The sequence below is a fragment of the Bombina bombina genome, chromosome 4 (assembly GCF_027579735.1).
Source record: "Bombina bombina isolate aBomBom1 chromosome 4, aBomBom1.pri, whole genome shotgun sequence".
In the NCBI taxonomy this organism is placed as follows: domain Eukaryota; kingdom Metazoa; phylum Chordata; class Amphibia; order Anura; family Bombinatoridae; genus Bombina; species Bombina bombina.
The window spans coordinates 456032793-456053406 of record NC_069502.1 but is presented as its reverse complement, the minus strand read 5'-3'; the positions used below and the strand labels follow the sequence as shown (position 1 = coordinate 456053406).

The 20614-nt window shown below is 41.7% G+C and overlaps 1 protein-coding gene across 1 annotated transcript in view; it reads left to right on the top strand.

The window, feature by feature from the left end:
• LRCH3 (leucine rich repeats and calponin homology domain containing 3) overlaps nucleotides 1-20614 on the top strand; it is a gene marked incomplete in the record, with an annotated part of 799481 nt that overhangs the window by 381687 nt on the left and 397180 nt on the right. Inside the window, 1 exon segment of the mRNA XM_053711931.1 lies at nucleotides 5541-5634. Within this exon segment, the coding sequence (XP_053567906.1) occupies nucleotides 5541-5634 (94 nt within the window).

The window sequence follows — 20614 nt, the reverse complement described above, 5'->3', positions numbered from 1 at the left end:
AGGCGATTCTAGTAGATGCACTAGTAGCGCCCTGGACCTTCAACCTAGCTTATGTATTCCCACCGTTTCCTCTCATTCCCAGGCTGGTAGCCAGGATCAATCAGGAGAGGGCTTCGGTGATCTTGATAGCTCCTGCGTGGCCACGCAGAACTTGGTATGCAGATCTGGTGAATATGTCATCGGCTCCACCATGGAAGCTACCTTTGAGACGGGACCTTCTTGTTCAAGGTCCGTTCGATCATCCGAATCTGGCCTCACTCCAACTGACTGCTTGGAGATTGAACGCTTGATTTTATCAAAGCGTGGGTTCTCAGATTCTGTCATTGATACTCTTATTCAGGCTAGAAAGCCTGTAACTAGAAAAATTTACCATAAAATATGGAAAAAATATATCTGTTGGTGCGAATCTAAAGGATTCCCATGGAACAAGATAAAAATTCCTAAGATTCTATCCTTTCTACAAGAGGGTTTGGAGAAAGGATTATCTGCAAGTTCTTTGAAGGGACAGATTTCTGCTTTATCTGTTTTACTTCACAAAAAGCTGGCGGCTGTGCCAGATGTTCAAGCTTTTGTTCAGGCTCTGGTTAGAATCAAGCCTGTTTACAAAAATTTGACTCCTCCTTGGAGTCTCAATTTAGTTCTTTCAGTTCTTCAAGGGGTTCCGTTTGAACCCTTACATTCTGTAGATATTAAGTTATTATCTTGGAAAGTTTTGTTTTTGGTTGCAATTTCTTCTGCTAGAAGAGTTTCAGAGTTATCTGCTCTGCAGTGTTCTCCTCCTTATCTGGTGTTCCATGCAGATAAGGTGGTTTTGCGTACTAAACCTGGTTTTCTTCCGAAAGTTGTTTCTAACAAAAATATTAACCAGGAGATAGTTGTGCCTTCTTTGTGTCCGAATCCAGTTTCAAAGAAGGAACGTTTGTTGCACAATTTGGATGTAGTTCGTGCTCTAAAATTCTATTTAGAGGCTACAAAGGATTTCAGACAAACATCTTCCTTGTTTGTTGTTTATTCTGGTAAAAGGAGAGGTCAAAAAGCAACTTCTACCTCTCTCTCTTTTTGGCTTAAAAGCATCATCCGATTGGCTTATGAGACTGCCGGGCGGCAGCCTCCTGAAAGAATCACAGCTCACTCCACTAGGGCTGTGGCTTCCACATGGGCCTTCAAGAACGAGGCTTCTGTTGATCAGATATGTAAGGCAGCGACTTGGTCTTCACTGCACACTTTTACCAAATTTTACAAATTTGATACTTTTGCTTCTTCGTAGGCTATTTTTGGGAGAAAGGTTTTGCAAGCCGTGGTGCCTTCCATCTAGGTGACCTGATTTGCTCCCTCCCATCATCCGTGTCCTAAAGCTTTGGTATTGGTTCCCACAAGTAAGGATGACGCCGTGGACCGGACACACCTATGTTGGAGAAAACAGAATTTATGCTTACCTGATAAATTACTTTCTCCAACGGTGTGTCCGGCCCACGGCCCGCCCTGGTTTTTTAATCAGGTCTGATGAATTATTTTCTCTAACTACAGTCACCACGGTATCATATGATTTCTCCTATGCATATTCCTCCTTTACGTCGGTCGAATGACTGGGGAAGGCGGAGCCTAGGAGGGATCATGTGACCAGCTTTGCTGGGCTCTTTGCCATTTCCTGTTGGGGAAGAGAATATCCCACAAGTAAGGATGACGCCGTGGACCGGACACACCGTTGGAGAAAGTAATTTATCAGGTAAGCATAAATTCTGTTTTCCTAGCCATGAGGGAGGTGTCTCAAATTGTTTCCTGGTCAGAAACCATTTGTTGTCCGATTTCTGCAGTTCATATTCATTCCAGGAGTGAACAATTGGCAAGCAGATTTTCTCAGTCGTCAATCTCTGCTTCTAGTGGAGTGGTCTCTTCATCTGGATGCTTTCAATCAGATACTGGATCTTTGCGGTCTCCTTGAAAAATATCTGATTGCCTCTGGATTAAGTGACAAACTTCCAAGGTACTTTGCAAGTTCCATGGGGTCCTCGGGCGTAATTTGTGGATGCTCTAGTAGCTCCATGGTCTTTTCGACTAGCTTATGTTTTTCCTCCTCTGGTTCTTCTCAGAGTTATTACCAGGATCAGGCAAGAGGAATCATCTGTAATTCTGATTGCTCTGGCTTAGCCTGGCAGCATTTGGTATGCAGATCTGGTTCAGATGTCCAGTTGCCTGCCATGGCCTCTTAGTCTACATCCAGAACTTATGTCTCAAGGTCCTTTTTTTCATCCGGATCCCAAGTCTCAGCTTGATGGCATAGAGATTGAACGGTAAGTTCTTAGGAAGAGGGATTTTTCTGATTCTGTTTAGACTTTTACTCAGGCCCACAAGCCTGTTACTAGGAAGATTTTTCATAAGGTCTGGAAGGCATTTTTTTTCCTTTGTGTGTAGATCATGGCTGTTCCTGGCATTCTTTTAGAATTCCTAGGATTTTGCAGGATGGTTTAGATAATGGCCTATCTGCCAGTTCTTTGAAGGGTCATATTTCTGCTCTTTCAGTTTTGTTCCACAAGAAGATTGCTAATCTTCCTGAAATTCATTGTTTTGTTCAGGCTTTGTCTATAATTAAGCTTGTTATTAAACCAATTTCTCCTAGTTAGAATATGAAATTTGTGTTGAAGGTTTTGCTTTGGGCCTATGCATAAGGTTGATATTAAGCTTCTTTCTCAGAAAGTTTTGTCTTATTTGGCTATCTCTTCTGCTAGAAGAGTTTGAGTTGTCTGGTCAGGATATCAGGCCAGTTTCTGCTCTGTGTAATCCTAACCTTGTTTTGAGAGCTCTTCAGGCTCAACCTTTTAAATCTATGCATGGCATTGATATTCAACTTTTATGTTGGCAGGTTTGTTTTTCTTGGCCATTTCCTCAGTCAGAGGAGTGTCTGAACCTTCTGCCCTATCCTGTTATTCCCCTATAAATAGTTTGTATGTGACATGTAAATGTGCTTACACTGTTCAAATCTCTACCAACAGCCTGGATATTATTATTTTTTTTTATAAAAGTAAAGTGTCCAATTTAGACGGTGCTTGCCAAATCCTGCATCCCCTTTATGTCTGTTCATAAGCGTTCTTATTCAAGAGCCCTGCTCGCTCCTACTTGACATGTGCTAGTGCGCATATGCTGGATTCCCCAGTGATGTAAGCGATTTGCGACTTGCACTTCTCATAACCATAAGGATATAACCAATAAGGACTATTAAACCAGGTGAAATTGGTGGTGTTTAGACCAGTGTCCTCCATTATACACAAACGGTCCGTTGCACTTTATAATTTTGATTCATTAAGAGATTAATATTTTTGGAATTAAGGTATGTTTGAAATTGTGCTGTATCTTGCATGCATGTGAAATATTGTGGTAGAGGTAAATGATTTTGGTGCATTTATGCTGGGACCCTAGAAACATCATTTTTAAAACTAGTGGACTATCCAAGCAGGTTCATATCTCTCTCTCTAAAAAAGTACGGTAAACGTGCTTGCCAGCTGCATGTAGAATACCATTTTTTTTAAAATGGAGTTTATACTGTTTTACTACTTGCTGCTTCAAAAGTCAAGTGGTGAACGCTTGCAAATATATTATTCACAATGAAATGCATTTTTATTTATATTTCTTAAGCTTTTTTGTGGCAATATATACATGTTTGATCAATCACGCTGTGTGCATAGTTCTCTCACAACGTATGGGCGGTACTGCAGTGTACGGAGTAGTGACTAACTGCACTTTGATGTAAGAGCATAGAACATGAGCATCATCAGTTGTGCTCAGGAGAAAAACTACAGTGCATGCAAGGGGGTGCCTTTATCATGCTATTATGCACTAATGCGTGCACGTAGACACTAGCACTTGCGTGTTATTATTTGGGGGTATATAATGCTAATTTTAAATACGTAATTGGCGAGGAGTGAAGAAGGGCGTGCTGTTTTTTATTCTAACGGCGGCCTTTAATGGCGTTGAACGTGCTGGAATAAGACAGCGTTTTAAAATCTTCTTCTTTTCATGTGCATGTCACTTGATTGTTAAAGTGATACATTCTTTAAAACTGCTTGTGATTGCTTATGGACTCTCACCATCTTATGACAGAAAAAAATGTATGCTTACCTGTTAATTTATTTCATGATGGTGACGAGAGTCCACATGCCTTGCCATTTCTTTGTACACTTTGTGGCAGTACTTGTTTTGTACTTCATTTGCTCCGCTTTGTCTTTGCTGCTTTTCTGTTTCCATCTATCTACTTGGCCATATGTATGACTGAGATTATGAAAAATGGAAGGGATTAAAACTCTGGAATGTAGGGGTGTTTTTCCATCTTAATGGGAGGAGAGTCCACTGCTTCATTCATTACTTGTGGGAATTAAGAACCTGGCCACCAGGAGGAGGCAAAGACACCCCAGCCAAAGGCTTAAATACCTCCCCCACTCCCCTCATCCCCCAGTCATTCTTTGCCTTTCGTCACAGGAGGTTGGCAGAGAAGTGTCGGAAGATTCAGAGTAGTCTCTTATGCAGGGAGAGTCTTTCTGCGAACCCATCCCGACTCAGATTAACAGCTCCATAAGCAATCAGCATTGGCGAGTTTCGCTGCCTGCTTTTCTGCTCTCAAGTCCATGTCAGGAGCGATGCTACTACCCTATCACACTTGAAAGACCCTGTTCCTGTTCCACGGCATAGATTCTGGTCTTCTGGCACCATTTATACCCTGATATTTCTCCTACTGTTCCTTGTTCCCTTGGCAGAATGACTGGGGGATATGGGGAGTGGGGGAGGTATTTAAGCCTTTGGCTGGGGTGTCTTTGCCTCCTCCTGGTGGCCAGTTCTTAATTCCCACAAGTAATGAATGAAGCAGTGGACTCTCCTCCCACAGATGGAAATGAAATTATCAGGTAAGCATAATTTATGTTTTTGCCACTTTTTTGTGTCAGTTTCTATGGCATACATAGTAGATAGCAGCACAGATGCAATTATTTTGTCCCACATTTAGCATCAGTTCACTTTCCCAAAACACCAAAATTAAAGTTTTATCTATGTTTTTCAATAACAATTGTTTATTGAAAATCAGAAGATAAAAGGTATTATATTTGGCCTAATGCACTATCTTGCAATTTATACAGAAAATAGTTGGTATAAAGTATCTGGCCATACAAATATTAAATACGTTTTCTGACACAATATTCTGATTTCCCAGAAGGGTGGCTCAACAAATTTTGCCAATTTATGCATGCTTCTCCCCCTGTCCAAACCCACTTAACAAAGCAAAAACATGATGCTAGTGGCTACTACCAGGTTATCATTATTGATATGTTATGGATATGTTTAAATCTTGATTTCAAACTGTTCTCAGTCTCATCATGTACATTTATGTAATGTGAAAAAATGCGATAACTAATTGATTGAAATTAAAATGTTTAGGATGAGCTGCAAAGTTCTATAAATGCTACTGTTTAGCTTTATGCAATATATTTGTTCCATGGTGTTGTGTTTTTTTTTTGTTTTTTTTAATTGTTTGACATTTTTCCCTATTTTCCTTACAGTCATGATGATGTGTATACTGGACGCCCATATGGTGCCCTGGACTCTGGCTTTAACAGTGTGGACAGTGGAGACAAAAGGTGGTCAGGAAACGAGGCAAGTAATAATTATTTTTGTGACGTACAGGGTTAACCGACATTGCCACAGTCACCAGTGGGCACTGAAAGGGTTAACTGACCCTTTCCACCTTAAACAGTTTATCACAGACTTGCCACTTCAGTGGGTGCAAGGGTTAACAAACCCACTCAAATCTGTACTAGACCTAGAAAAGTGCCACCCACGCTAAACTATCTCTGCTGCCACCATTTTAAGATTATTATATAAAAAATCCTAAGGAATAACCCAGACAAACAGATTAAAAACACAATTTAGCAAAAAAAATCTATCTAAAAAGCACAATATCAGTCTTCAGTAACGGGGTTCAAATATTAGACAAAGGCAAGAACTTAATAAAGGAATATTTATGAACAAAAAGTCACATTTATACGAGAAAAGGAGTTAAACACAATTACGCACACAAGCAAAACCGTTTTTAAAATAAATGGAGAACATATAACAGAACCTATAACTTTTACCAGTTTAGCCTCTGTTCCAGTGAGATGGCAAAAATATTGTCAAACACGCTGCTGCACACAGCCTCCCATGTAGAATACCTAAATTATATAGTTGAAATTAGTTAAATACTTTTCCATCTTAATACAAGGAGAGTCCACGGCTTCATTCATTACTTGTGGGAAGTACAGAACCTGGCCACCAGGAGGAGGCAAAGACACCCCAGCCAAAGGCTTAAATGCCTCCTCTACTCCCCTCATCCCCCAGTCATTCTTTGCCTTTCGTCATAGGAGGTTGGCAGAGAAGTGTCTGAAGATTCGGAGTAGTGTCTTATAGAGGGTAGTACTCTTCTGAATGGGACTGGAGTTTTAAGTAGTCTTGTCAGCCTCTCAGTGAGAGCATTGACGAATGTTAGGGTCTGGAGATGCAGGGAGAGTCTTTCTGCAAATCCATCCAGACTTGTATTAACAGCTTCTTAAGCAATCAGTGTTGACGAGTTTCACTGCCTGCTTTCTATCACTCAAGTCCATGTTGGGAGTGATGCTACAACACTGTCAAACTTGAGAGGCCATGTTCCTGTTCCACGGCGTAGATTCTGGTAAGATCGTTTGATTTTTTATATCGGTAATAACGCAAGAAGACAGGGTCACATTTTTTTTTTATATAGTCCATTTTAAAGGTGCAAGCTATGGAGGACTCTGAAGCGTTAGACGGTACTCCCTCTTTGCCTAAATCTAATGCCTGTGTTGATTGTGAGGAGGCTACGGTATATCCGCCTGCTCAACTATGTTCTACATGCCTTGATCAAATAGTAATATCTAAAAAGAACAAGATGTTTAGTACCACTGAGCCGTCCACCTCTGAGGGGTCTCCATCCCGCAATGTGCGTTCCCTACATTCATCTCTGATTATACATGCAGCTCCCCAGTGCACTACTAATCCTCCTGCGGGAGGGGCCCTGTGGCCGCCAGCTTTTGCTGATCAGTTGCAAACGGCGGTGTCTGCGACCTTTAGTGCTATACCTCGCACTGCTAAGCATAAGCGAAACTTTAAACATTGCTATCCTTTCCAGGGGTCATCTACTCCGTTGGATGTATCTGAGTCTAGATTATCCGCTGATGCAGAGGACTCTGATTATTCGGAGGACTCTTTCTCTGGGTTGGAATCTGCGGTCTCTAAACCTCCAGCTGCAGGGGAACCAGATTTTAGGTTTAGGATGGAGCACTTACGCTTTTTATTAAGAGGTGTTGGCTACTCTAGAGGTTCCTGAACAGAAGTTACTGGAGGAACCTTCTATTCCTAAGCTTTATAAAGTCTATGAGGAAAGGGTGGTGCCCCAGACTTTCCCGGTTCCCGTAAAGATGGCGAATATTATAAAGAATGAATAGGAGAGACTTGGTTCATCTTTCTCTCCTTCTTTCTTCGTTTAAGAAATTGTTCCTGGTTCCTGATTCTCAGCTAGAATTGTGGGCATCTGTCCCTAAGGTGGATGGAGCTATCTCCATGCTCGCTAAGTGCACCACTATCCCACTCAAGGATAGTTCGTCGTTTAAGGAACCCATGGATAAGAAATTAGAGACCCTGTTATGAAAGATGTTTCAGCACACAGGATTCATTTTTCAGCCTGCAGCGGCGGTTGCTGTGGTGGCGGGATCTGCTACCTATTGGTGAGACTCTGTCAGAGATAATTGAGGTGGAGACTCCCCTCAATGAGATACAGTAAAGAATTAAGGCCCTGAGGGTAGCTAATTCGTCTATCTGTGATGCTTGAATGCCAAGACATCAGACTTTTCTGTTCTGGCCCGGAGGTGTGGTTGAAGTTGTGGTCTGCTGACATGACTTCCAAATCTAGATTACTTTCCCTTCAATTTAAAGGAAAGGTTCTTTTTGTTCCAGGCTTGGACTCTATCATATCCACGGTCACGGGGGGCAAGGATGCCTTTCTACTGCAGGATAAGAAGAATAAACCCAAGGGTCCTAATTTTCGTCCCAACAACAGCAGCCTGCCTGCGAAGCCCGAGCAGTCCAAGGGATCTTGGAAACCATCTCAGTTTTGTAATAAAGCCAAGCAGAGCAAGAAACCCACTGAGACAAAATCGGCATGAAGGGGCGGCATCCGATCCATCTCTGGATCTCGTAGGGTGCAGACTATCTCTTTTCGAGGAAGCTTGGATGAGGGATGTGCAGGATCCTTGGGTTCTGGTTATTGCCCAGGGTTACAGGATAGGTTTCAAAACTCACCTTCCCAGGGGCAGATTCCTTTTGTCAAATATGTTGTCAAGACCAGAGAAACGAGAGGCCTTTTTAGAGCGCGTGAGGGATCTCTCCTCTCTAGGAGTAATTGTACCGGTACCTCTAGCAGAAAGAGGTCTAGGGTACTATACAAACCTTTTTGTGGTCCCAAAGGAGGAGGGCACGTTTCGCCCGATTCTAGACCTAAAGTGCTTAAACAAGTTTCTGTCGGTCCATTCGTTCAAGATGGAAACTATAAGGCGGGAACAGGGCTCCCAATTCCCCCTGTATTTGTTTGTTAAATTTTGTCTGGTGTCTCATAGTGTACTGTCCTTTTATCTTTGTTACCTATGAACAGCGCTGCAGAATCTGTTGGTGCTTTATAAATAAAGAATAATAATAATATTCTGCCCTTAGTTCAAGAGGGTCAGTTCATGACTATGATAGACTTGAAGGACGCTTACCTTCATGTGCCAATACATCAGGATCACTTCAAGTTCCTAAGATTCGCTTTTCTGGACCAGCACTTCCAGTTTGTAGTTCTCCCTTTCGATCTGGCTCCAAGAGTCTTTACGAAGGTTCTGGGAGCTTAGCCAGGAGAGGGTTTTCTGAGGGTGTGATTGATACTCTCATTCAAGCCAGGAAGCCGGTCACCCGATGCATCTATCATAAGGTGTGGAGGACCTACTTTCTCTGGTGTGAGACTCGTGGATATTCCTGGCTAAGGTCAGAGTATTCAGGATACTTTCCTTTCTCCAGGACGGTTTGGAGAAGGGTCTTGCCGCCAGTTCCTTAAGGGGACAGATTTCGGCTCTATCCGTGTTACACAAGAAACTCGCTGAGCTTCCTGAAATAGTCTTTTGTTCAGGCTTTATCCAGGATCAGGCCTGTATTTCGCCATTCTGCTCCTCCTTGGAGTTTGAATCTGGTTCTTAGGGTTTTGCAGAGGGCTCCGTTTGAGCATATGCATTCTCTTCACATTAAGATACTGTCTTGGAAGGTTATTTTTCTACTGCTATTGCTTCGGCACGCAGAGTCTCTGAGTTGGCGACCTTGCAATGTGAGTCTCCTTACCTGGTTTTTCATGCCGATAAGGCTGTCCTTCGCACTGGGTTGGGATTTCTCCCTAAGGTTGTGTCTCATCGCAACATTAATCAGGAGATTGTAGTTCCTTCCTTGCGTCCTAACCCTTCTTCGAAGGAACGGTTGCTTCATAACTTGGATGTGGTTCGAGCTTTGAAATGTTATCTTCAGGCTACAAAGGATTTCAGACAGTCTAAAGCTTTGTTTGTTGTCTATTCGGGAAAGCGCAAAGGTCAGAAGGCTTCTTCCACTTAACTATCTTTTTGGCTGAGGAGCATGATTCGCTTGGCTTATGAGACAAGCCTTCTCAGAGGATTACGGCTCACTCAACTAGAGCTGTGACTTCTTTTTGAGCCTTCAAGAATGAGGCCTCTATGGAGCAGATTTGTAAGGCGGCTACCTGGTCCTCCTTACATACTTTTTCAAAGTTTTACAAATTTTACGTATTTGCTTCGGCTGAAGCAGCTTTTGGGGGAGAGGTTTTGCAGGCTGTGGTGCCCTCGGAATAGGGTCCGTCTCTCTTTTACCCTCCCATTTTCAACGTGTCCTCTAGAGCTTGGGTATTTGTTTCCCACAAGTAATGAATGAAGCCATGGACTCTCCTCGTATTAAGATGGAAAACATAAATTATGCTTACCTGATCATTTCATTTCCATCTGTACAAGGAGAGTCCACGGCTCCCGCCCAGTTCTCCGTTGGACAGACCTAAAGTTTCTTTTGTTTTCCTTCTGGTACCATTTATACCCTGATATTTCTCCTACTGTTCTTTGTTCCCTCGGCAGAATGACTGGGGGATGAGGGCAGTGGTGAGGTATTTAAGCCTTTGGCTGGGGTGTTTTTGCTGCCTCCTCGTGGCCAGGTTCTGTATTTCCCACAAGTAATGAATGAAGCCGTGGACTCTCCTTGTACAGATGGATATTAAATTATCAGGTAAGCATACTTTGGTTTTTTTCCTGAGGTCAGATTTCTGACCAGACCCCTCCCAGAGTGGGCAAAGAAAGTTGCCACCCTCCCTTTTTATGTTAGACCATAAAAAGCCCTTCAATCTGGCTGAAGTTATTGAATAACTTTATTATTTTAAGTTATGTAAATACAGTACACATCCTTATAAGCAATCCTATTGTGACATGAGGATTATTTTGATACCAAATATGACATGTCTGTCTTCTCTGGTCACCCTCTAATATAAAAGTGATAAAAAACATGACTTAAAACTAGAGTTTTGCACTCCGATTGATCTCAATCTCTGTCTTAATAGAGTACATTGTTTTCTGTCACTCTGTGCTGACATCTTTTACTTCAGAGACCTGGTGCCTCAATTCAGTTTGTTTGTAAGTAATAAAGTTTGGTCAAATTAAACTTATAAATTATTTAAGACAGTCTGTTTTTTTAAAGATAAACACAGGGAAATACTTATATGGAAAAGCAAAATTAACACACAGAGAAACCCCTCACAACCTAAAATCATGAGGTCTTCATGATACTTTTGTTCTAATTAAAGAAAATAAAAAAATCCTATTTTCTTAAAATGATGGTCCACAGTCCTCCATAACATATGGGATATATTTCCTGCCACTAGGAGGTCAATAACCCATACAAGAGCTTTACAACCCTCCCTCCTCCCATCTCTCTCTCTAGTTTTGTTCATAGCCTCGAAAGAGATGGTTTAAAATAGAGGTTGTTCCAGCTACTTGCCTGTGGAATAACATATTGGGAGTTCCTGGGGAGTATCATTTACAAAGAAGGCAGAAAAGACCCTTCCTAGCACCCTGTTCTGTGCACAGCATTTCCCTAACGGGACTTCAGCCATAACTACCCTCAGACATTGCAGAAACTCATCTCCAGCCTCCCCCTAAAGGAACTATGGTATTTCCTGCTGTAATCCTGCGGTACTCGATACCTGCATTGGTAGGGCTCTCTACTGGATACTGCTGCAACTGCATTAACATAGATGACATGCCTGGTAAGCCAGTGGAGGGGGTGCTGCATAAGGTAAGTGCCTTTACACAGCACAGACATAGCCCCGAGATTATTTTTAGGTACTCTGAAACAGGTACAGCATAACTAGGGGACTTAACCTGCTCCATATCATATCCCTAACAGTTCTAATAGCATTGGGAACACTATTAGGGAAGTCTCTAGCCCTTTTAACCCTCTGGCAGTTTTTGTCATAATTTCTTAAGCACTTTACAAAATTATGTGTATGGCCCTTAAAGAGAACTGGCAATCGCTTATTGCATGATGCAGTTCTATAGTGCATGCTCTGGTTAGACTGGGGAACATATTTTATCAGGGTTTATAGGCTGATTATGCTTGGTGCACTTTATTTGACTTTTATACATTCAAAAGTGTTTTTTTTTTTTTTATTATTTCCCAGTCACTGGCTTTACTCCCAGCTATCTGGAGCTTCTGTGACTAGATTTCACCTGCAACAGTTGGGGCCTGATCTTTTACAGCTTCTAACCTGTATACTGTTTAATAAGTACAAATATAAAACAAACTGTTTCTTTCCACACTGATATTTCTTTAGAGGAGTCAGTTTCTCATATTCCTCTAGCTACATATATATGTTTATTTTGCAAATCCGTTCCAGTATGCCAGTTCAACTAAATCTGTGAGAATTGTGTACCTCAGATTTTGCATGCAAACCAAACACAACCTTCCACTTCTCAGTGGAAAGTTTGCCCAATACTCAGGGGGGATTCTACTGATTTTTATTTCTGAATTTAAAAGTAGCATGTATAAAATTGTGACAGATTGTTTGGCGGCAAACCCCAAACCAAGTATAAGCGTACATTTGGGAATTTATCTCAGTCTCATGAGGTTAATGTACAAAATCCTTCCCTTCAACCCCAAGTTCCTGCTCTCTTACAGAGCTCTGACTCTGAGGATGCAAATATATCTAGTTCTGATTTGGAAGTGTCATTAGACAAACAAGCCTGTACCTAATCCTGAATATAACAATGCCTTTAGATTTAAGGTAAAGCATATCCTTAATTTTAGGGCTGCAACTAACGATTATTTTCATAATCGATTAATCGGCAGATTATTTTTTCGATTAATCGGATAAAAAAAGAATCAATAATTGTTTCCTATATTTTAAATAAAATCCACATACTGAGTGTTACAAATTTAAACTTCATACTAAAACTTTACATTAACACAACTGTTTGTCCAATTTTTAAGCAGCAGAGAACAGTTTTATAATTAAACAAAACAAAAACAAAACCTGTTTGAAAAGAGGTAGAACTAGAAAGAGACGATCACTGTTAATAACATTCTGTTATTCACTCTTTCAGAAACTTTGCATTGAAATGCAAAAATCTCAACATGTCCACATGCTTCTGTCTAAGGCTGGTTCTCTGTTTGCAGCTATATTTCCTGCATCAGAGAAAAGGCACTAAGATGGTGTTGAGGTGCTTGAGATGTATAAGTAGGGTTTTGCCAATTTCACCAAAGTGGGATATTTATCTTTGTTAGCTCTTCACCAATGCAAAGGGGTTTTCACCTTGGCAAGGGGCCTCTCAATAAAGTAACCCTTGACTTCATTCTTACATAAAATATATCTATATGCAATGGTAAATAACCAGCTATAATGTTAGGGGGAAATATCTAGTCCGCTCTAAAATTAACAGATATATACATATAGGTTGAATCTGGTACATATTATCACAATATAATAAAAATATAAAAAAACAAATCAAACGCGCTAAGGACTATATATCAATAACAGGACAAAGCCTTACACATTTATTTTTACAGTACATATAATCAGCAATAACAAGCAATACGCTAATAATTGTGCAAACAGATAATAGTTCACATCAATTTAAATAACTCCCATCAGTCTAGGGGCTAGGTGTAAATAACAAGCTCAGCACTATATTATGCAAAGCATAGTTCCAAATCACTTGATTTAATATAAACAATCCAAATGATGACTATTATATCTGGGTTGCACATAAGCCTGGGGTAGTTGTAAACGTATACTGTCCTGAAAAAGTGAAAAGTAGAAGTCTGTAGATGTCCTTTAGGCTAAAGACATAACCATAAAACACAATACCATATGCAGAAGTTCATTGGAGTGAAGCAGCTGGTGTTGTGCACAGACCAACTAATTGCAAACCAACTAATTGATTATGAGATTCGTTGACAACTATTTTCATAATCGATTATGACGATTAGTTGTCGCAGCTCTACTCAATTTATTGCAGGAGATATTAAAGACTCTGAAAACAAGCCTGTTAATCCATTAAATATTGTTTTCAAAGCTCCACCAAAATCCCACAGGTGTTTCAGGTCCTTGATTTGGTAATTTACTATATTGCTTAGGGATGGAAAAAGCCAGGTGTACCTTCCACAAGTTTTATGAAAATGTGCTTCATTCCATAGTAGAATTTGGAAGTATGGGAAACGATCCCTAAGGTTGATGGTTCTATTTCCACTCTCGCCAAACGTACGGCTACTGATATGGACGATAGCACTTTGTTCAGAGACCCAATGGACTGCAAATTAGAGTCGTTTCTTCAAAAAGGCCTTTTATTTAGTCCGGCAGTTTCTCTCGCCTGTGTGGCTGCAGCAGGAACGCTATGGTGTGATTCTCTAGCCAAAATGGTGCGGACAATTCCTCTACTGAGGATTTACAGAACTGCATTAAAGCACTTAAAATAGCTCAAGCATTCAGGTGTGATGCAGTAATTGACATAATTAAGTTCAATGTCAAAGATATGTCTATTGCAGTGCTGGGAAGGAGATCCGTATAGTTTAAAATCATGGTCAGCAGACATGATCTCTAAAAATAGACTACTAACTCTTTCCTTCCAAGGAAGATTATTTTTGGTTCCGAATTGGACTCCATTATTAAGATAGTCACTGGTAAGAAAGGAGCTTTTCTTCCTCAGGATACAAAATCCAAAGGAAAAAACAGAAGTGGAAATCAGTTTCATTCCTTTCATTTACAAGATATGACGAGTCCACGGATTTCATCCTTATGGGATATCGCAGAGCTGTTTATATAGCTCCTCCCCTCCCCCTCCAGTCATTCTCTTTGCCTGTGTTAGTGATAGGAAGAGGCAGAGTGAGGTGTTAGTTTTAGTTTCTCCAACATAGGTGTGTCCGGTCCACGGCGTCATCCTTACTTGTGGGATATTCTCTTCCCCAACAGGAAATGGCAAAGAGCCCAGCAAAGCTGGTCACATGATCCCTCCTAGGCTCCGCCTACCCCAGTCATTCTCTTTGCCGTTGCACCGGCAACATCTCCACGGAGATGGTTAAGAGTTTTTTGGTGTTTAAATGTAGTTTTTATCCTTCAATCAAGTGTTTGTTATTTTAAAATAGTGCTGGTATGTACTATTTACTCTGAAACAGAAAAGAGATGAAGATTTCTGTTTGTAAGAGGAAGATGATTTTAGCAAACGTTACTAAAATCGATTGCTGTTTCCACACAGGACTGTTGAGATGAAGTAACTTCAGTTGGGGGAAACAGTTGGCAGACTTTTCTGCTTGAGGTATGACTGGCCACATTTCTAACAAGACTTTGTAATGCTGGAAGGCTGTCATTTCCCCTATGGGGACCGGTAAGCCATTTTCTTAGATTAAGTAAAAGAATAAAGGGCTTCATAAGGGCTTAAAAAACTGGTAGACATTTTTCTGGGCTAAAACGATTACTTTACTAAGCATATTTGGCAGATTATAACTCTTAATAGTTATTATAATCTTGGGGATTGTTTTAAAAAAACGGCAGGCACTGTATTGGACACCTTTTTCAGATGGGGGCCTTTTCTAGTCATAGGCAGAGCCTCATTTTCGCGCCACTAATGCGCAGTTGTTTTTGGAGAGCAAGGCAGGCAGATGCATGTGTGAGGAGCTAAGAACCACTGAAAAAGCTTATAGAAGGCGTCATTTGGTATCGTATTCCCCTCTGGGCTTGGTTGGGTCTCAGCAAAGCAGATACCTGGGACTGTATAGGGGTTAAATGTAAAAACGACTCCGGTTCCGTTATTTTAAGGGTTAAAGCTTTCAAATTTGGTGTGCAATACTTTTAAGGCGTTACATATTCAGTAATAAAGTGTGTTCAGTTTAAAATTTAAAGTGACAGTAACGGTTTTATTTTAAAACGTTTTTTGTGCTTTGTTGACAAGTTTAAGCCTGTTTAACATGTCTGAACCATCAGATAAGCGATGTTCTATATGTATGAAAGCCAAGGTTTCTCCCCATTTAAATTTATGTGATGATTGTGCCATAGTGTCCAAACAAAGTAGGGACAATGATGCCACAGATAATGATATTGCCCAAGATGATTCCTCAAATGAGGGGAGTAAGCATGATACTGCATCATCCCCTTCTGTGTCTACACCAGTTTTGCCCACACAAGAGGCCCCTAGTACATCTAGTGCGCCAATACTTATTACCATGCAACAATTAACGGCTGTAATGGATAATTCTATTGCAAACATTTTATCCAAAATGCCTACTTATCAGAGAAAGCGCGATTGCTCTGTTTTAAACACTGAAGAGCAAGAGGACGCTGATGATAACTGTTCTGACATACCCTCACACCAATCTGAAGGGGCCAGGAGGGAGGTTTTGTCTGAGGGAGAAATTTCAGATTCAGGAAAAATTTCTCAACAAGCTGAACCTGATGTTGTAACATTTAAATTTAAATTAGAACATCTCCGCGCACTGCTTAAGGAGGTATTATCTACTCTGGATGATTGTGACAATTTGGTCATTCCAGAGAAATTATGTAAGATGGACAAGTTCCTAGAGGTTCCGGTGCCCCCCAATGCTTTTCCTATACCCAAGCGGGTGGCGGACATAGTAAATAAGGAGTGGGAAAGGCCCGGCATACCTTTTGTTCCTCCCCCTATATTTAAGAAATTATTTCCTATAGTCGACCCCAGAAAGGACTTATGGCAGACAGTCCCTAAGGTCGAGGGGGCGGTTTCTACTCTAAACAAACGCACTACTATTCCTATAGAAGATAGTTGTGCTTTCAAAGATCCTATGGATAAAAAATTAGAGGGTTTGCTTAAAAAGATGTTTGTTCAGCAAGGTTACCTTCTACAACCAATTTCATGCATTGTTCCTGTCACTACGGCAGCGTGTTTCTGGTTCGAAGAACTAGAAAAGTCGCTCAATAAAGAATCTTCGTATGAGGAGGTTATGGACAGAGTTCAAGCACTTAAATTGGCTAACTCTTTTATTTTAGATGCCGCTTTGCAATTAGCTAGATTAGCGGCGAAAAATTCAGGGTTTGCTATCGTGACGCGCAGAGCGCTTTGGCTAAAGTCTTGGTCAGCGGATGTGTCTTCCAAGACAAAATTGCTTAACATCCCTTTCAAGGGTAAAACACTGTTTGGTCCTGATTTGAAAGAAATTATTTCAGACATCACCGGGGGAAAGGGCCACGCCCTTCCTCAGGATAGGTCTTTTAAGGCTAAAAATAAGCCTAATTTTCGTCCCTTTCGCAGAAACGGACCAGCCTCTAATTCTACATCCTCTAAGCAAGAGGGTAATACTTCTCAACCCAAACCAGCCTGGAGACCGATGCAAGGCTGGAACAAGGGTAAGCAGGCCAAGAAGCCTGCCACTGCTACCAAAACAGCATGAAGGGATGGCCCCCGATCCGGGACCGGATCTGGTGGGGGGCAGACTTTCTCTCTTTGCTCAGGCTTGGGCAAGAGATGTTCAGGATCCTTGGGCACTAGAAATAGTTTCTCAGGGTTATCTCCTGGAATTCAAGGAACTACCCCCAAGGGGAAGGTTCCACAGGTCTCAATTATCTTCAAACCAAATAAAAAGACAGGCATTCTTACATTGTGTAGAAGACCTGTTAAAGATGGGAGTAATTCATCCAGTTCCAATAGGAGAACAAGGGATGGGGTTTTACTCCAACCTGTTCATAGTTCCCAAAAAAGAGGGAACATTCAGACCAATTTTAGATCTCAAGATCCTAAACAAATTTCTCAGGGTTCCATCGTTCAAAATGGAAACCATTCGAACGATCCTTCCTACCATCCAGGAAGGTCAATTTATGACCACGGTGGATTTATAGGATGCGTACCTACATATTCCTATCCACAAGGAACATCATCAGTTCCTAAGGTTCGCTTTTCTGGACAAGCATTACCAGTTTGTGGCACTTCCATTCGGATTAGCCAATGCTCCGAGAATTTTCACAAAGGTACTAGGGTCCCTTCTAGCGGTTCTAAGGCCAAGGGGCATTGCAGTAGTACCTTACTTGGACGACATCCTGATTCAAGCGTCGTCTCTGTCAAAAGCAAAGGCTCATACGGACATCGTCCTAGCCTTTCTCAGATCTCACGGATGGAAAGTGAACAAAGAAAAGAGTTCTCTGTCCCCGTCAACAAGAGTTCCCTTCTTGGGAACAATAATAGATTCCTTAGAAATGAGGATTTTTCTGACAGAGGTCAGAAAATCAAGACTTCTAAGCTCTTGTCAAGTACTTCATTCTGTTCTTCGTCCTTCCATAGCGCAGTGCATGGAAGTAATAGGATTGATGGTTGCAGCAATGGACATAGTTCCTTTTGCACGAATTCATCTAAGACCATTACAACTGTGCATGCTCAGACAGTGGAATGGGGATTATACAGACTTGTCTCCGACGATTCAAGTAGATCAAAGGACCAGAGATTCACTCCGTTGGTGGCTGATCCTGGACAACCTGTCACAGGGAATGAGCTTCCGCAGACCAGAGTGGGTCATTGTCACGACCGACGCCAGTCTGGTGGGCTGGGGCGCGGTCTGGGAACCCCTGAAAGCTCAGGGTCTATGGTCTCGGGAAGAATCTCTTCTCCCGATAAACATTCTGGAACTGAGAGCGATATTCAATGCTCTCAAAGCTTGGCCTCATCTAGCAAAGGCCAAATTCATAAGGTTTCAATCAGACAACATGACGACTGTTGCATATATCAACCATCAGGGGGGAACAAGGAGTTCCCTGGCGATGGAGGAAGTGACCAAGATAATTCAATGGGCGGAGGATCACTCCTGCCACTTGTCTGCAATCCACATCCCAGGAGTGGAAAATTGGGAAGCGGATTTTCTGAGTCGTCAGACATTCCATCCGGGGGAGTGGGAACTCCATCCGGAAATCTTTGCCCAAATAACTCAATTATGGGGCATTCCAGACATGGATCTGATGGCCTCTCGTCAGAACTTCAAGGTTCCTTGTTACGGGTCCAGATCCAGGGATCCCAAGGCGACTCTAGTAGATGCACTAGTAGCACCTTGGACCTTCAACCTAGCTTATGTATTCCCACCGTTTCCTCTCATTCCCAGGCTGGTAGCCAGGATCAATCAGGAGAGGGCTTCGGTGATCTTGATAGCTCCTGCGTGGCCACGCAGGACTTGGTATGCAGACCTGGTGAATATGTCATCGGCTCCACCATGGAAGCTACCTTTGAGACAGGACCTTCTTGTTCAAGGTCCATTCGAACATCCGAATCTGGTTTCCCTCCAACTGACTGCTTGGAGATTGAACGCTTGATTTTATCAAAGCGTGGGTTTTCAGATTCTGTAATAGATACTCTGATTCAGGCTAGAAAGCCTGTAACTAGAAAAATTTACCATAAAATATGGAAAAAATATATCTGTTGGTGTGAATCTAAAGGATTCCCATGGAACAAGATAAAAATTCCTAAGATTCTATCCTTTCTACAAGAAGGTTTGGAGAAAGGATTATCTGCAAGTTCTCTGAAGGGACAGATCTCTGCTTTATCTGTTTTACTTCACAAAAGGCTGGCAGCTGTGCCAGATGTTCAAGCGTTTGTTCAGGCTCTGGTTAGAATCAAGCCTGTTTACAGACCTTTGACTCCTCCCTGGAGTCTTAACCTAGTTCTTTCAGTTCTTCAAGGGGTTCCGTTTGAACCCTTACATTCCGTAGATATTAAGTTATTATCTTGGAAAGTTTTGTTTTTGGTTGCAATTTCTTCTGCTAGAAGAGTTTCAGAGTTATCTGCTCTGCAGTGTTCTCCGCCCTATCTGGTGTTCCATGCAGATAAGGTGGTTTTGCGTACTAAGCCTGGTTTTCTTCCGAAAGTTGTTTCCAACAAAAATATTAACCAGGAGATAGTTGTACCTTCTTTGTGTCCGAATCCAGTTTCAAAGAAGGAACGTTTGTTACACAATTTGGACGTAGTCCGTGCTCTAAAATTCTATTTAGAGGCTACTAAAGATTTCAGACAAACATCTTCTTTGTTTGTTGTTTATTCTGGTAAAAGGAGAGGTCAAAAAGCAACTTCTACCTCTCTTTCTTTTTGGCTTAAAAGCATTATCCGATTGGCTTATGAGACTGCCGGACGGCAGCCTCCTGAAAGAATCACAGCTCACTCCACTAGGGCTGTGGCTTCCACATGGGCCTTCAAGAACGAGGCTTCTGTTGACCAGATATGTAAGGCAGCGACTTGGTCTTCACTGCACACTTTTGCCAAATTTTACAAATTTGATACTTTTGCTTCTTCAGAGGCTATTTTTGGGAGAAAGGTTTTGCAAGCCGTGGTGCCTTCCATTTAGGTGACCTGATTTGCTCCCTCCCTTCATCCGTGTCCTAAAGCTTTGGTATTGGTTCCCACAAGTAAGGATGACGCCGTGGACCGGACACACCTATGTTGGAGAAAACAGAATTTATGCTTACCTGATAAATTACTTTCTCCAACGGTGTGTCCGGTCCACGGCCTGCCCTGGTTTTTTTAATCAGGTCTGATGAATTATTTTCTCTAACTACAGTCACCACGGTATCATATGGTTTCTCCTATGCATATTTCCTCCTGTACGTCGGTCGAATGACTGGGTTGGCGGAGCCTAGGAGGGATCATGTGACCAGCTTTGCTGGGCTCTTTGCCATTTCCTGTTGGGGAAGAGAATATCCCACAAGTAAGGATGACGCCGTGGACCGGACACACCGTTGGAGAAAGTAATTTATCAGGTAAGCATAAATTCTGTTTTCTTCAATCAAGAGTTTATTATTTCTCTTGTTAAGTGTATCCAGTCCACGGATCATCCATTACTTGTGGGATATTCTCCTTCCCAACAGGAAGTTGCAAGAGGATCACCCACAGCAGAGCTGCTATATAGCTCCTCCCCTAACTGTCATATCCAGTCATTCTCTTGCAAGCCTCAACCAAGATGGAGGTCGTAAGAGGAGTGTGGTGTTTTATACTTAGTTTATTCTTCAATCAAAAGTTTG